Source organism: Penaeus monodon, chromosome 34 (genome assembly GCF_015228065.2).
Source record: "Penaeus monodon isolate SGIC_2016 chromosome 34, NSTDA_Pmon_1, whole genome shotgun sequence".
NCBI classification, from domain to species: domain Eukaryota; kingdom Metazoa; phylum Arthropoda; class Malacostraca; order Decapoda; family Penaeidae; genus Penaeus; species Penaeus monodon.
Window position 1 is genome coordinate 4,033,444 of NC_051419.1, and position 444 is coordinate 4,033,887.

Genomic DNA, 444 nt, shown 5'->3' on the forward strand with positions numbered 1-444 from the left:
GCAAGGATAAATTGTGTAATCATATAACTTTCTTAAGAGTTTAGGGTGGTGGTGAAATTCTGCCGTAGCTACAGTAACTCCTGATTGATTTCTCTTTCTCACCGTGCATGAAAAATCTTCTCTCCGTCACAGGTCTTGTACACTTTTGACAAGGTTGTACCTGTGGTCCAAGCCTCAGTCAATGCTTCCAGGACTCTGCTAGGTAAAATTTTGATTTAAAACCTCTCCCTTGGTGCTTGTGTCGTCTCTGACCTTTGTGTTGGAGGTTTCTGTTCTGTCTTGTCTTTTTTTCGTGATGCGTTATTGTGCTGTTTAGTCTTATAGGTTTGTAGGTGTTTTATGTGCCTTTGTGTTGTCTTGTTTAGTGGTTTTGATTTATAGGTGTCCAGTGTGCCTTTGGGTTTGATTTTGCCAATGTTGTTTTGTTTCTTTCAAACTCTTTTG

At 39.6% G+C, this 444-nt stretch overlaps 1 protein-coding gene across 1 annotated transcript in view; it reads left to right on the forward strand.

Moving 5' to 3' along the window:
* LOC119594533 (protein pigeon-like) overlaps positions 1 to 444 on the forward strand; it is a 22,146-nt gene that overhangs the window by 5,248 nt on the left and 16,454 nt on the right. The window contains exon 3 of the mRNA XM_037943564.1: positions 133 to 202. Coding sequence (XP_037799492.1) covers positions 133 to 202 — 70 coding nt within the window. The remainder of the gene's footprint in view (positions 1 to 132; positions 203 to 444) is intronic.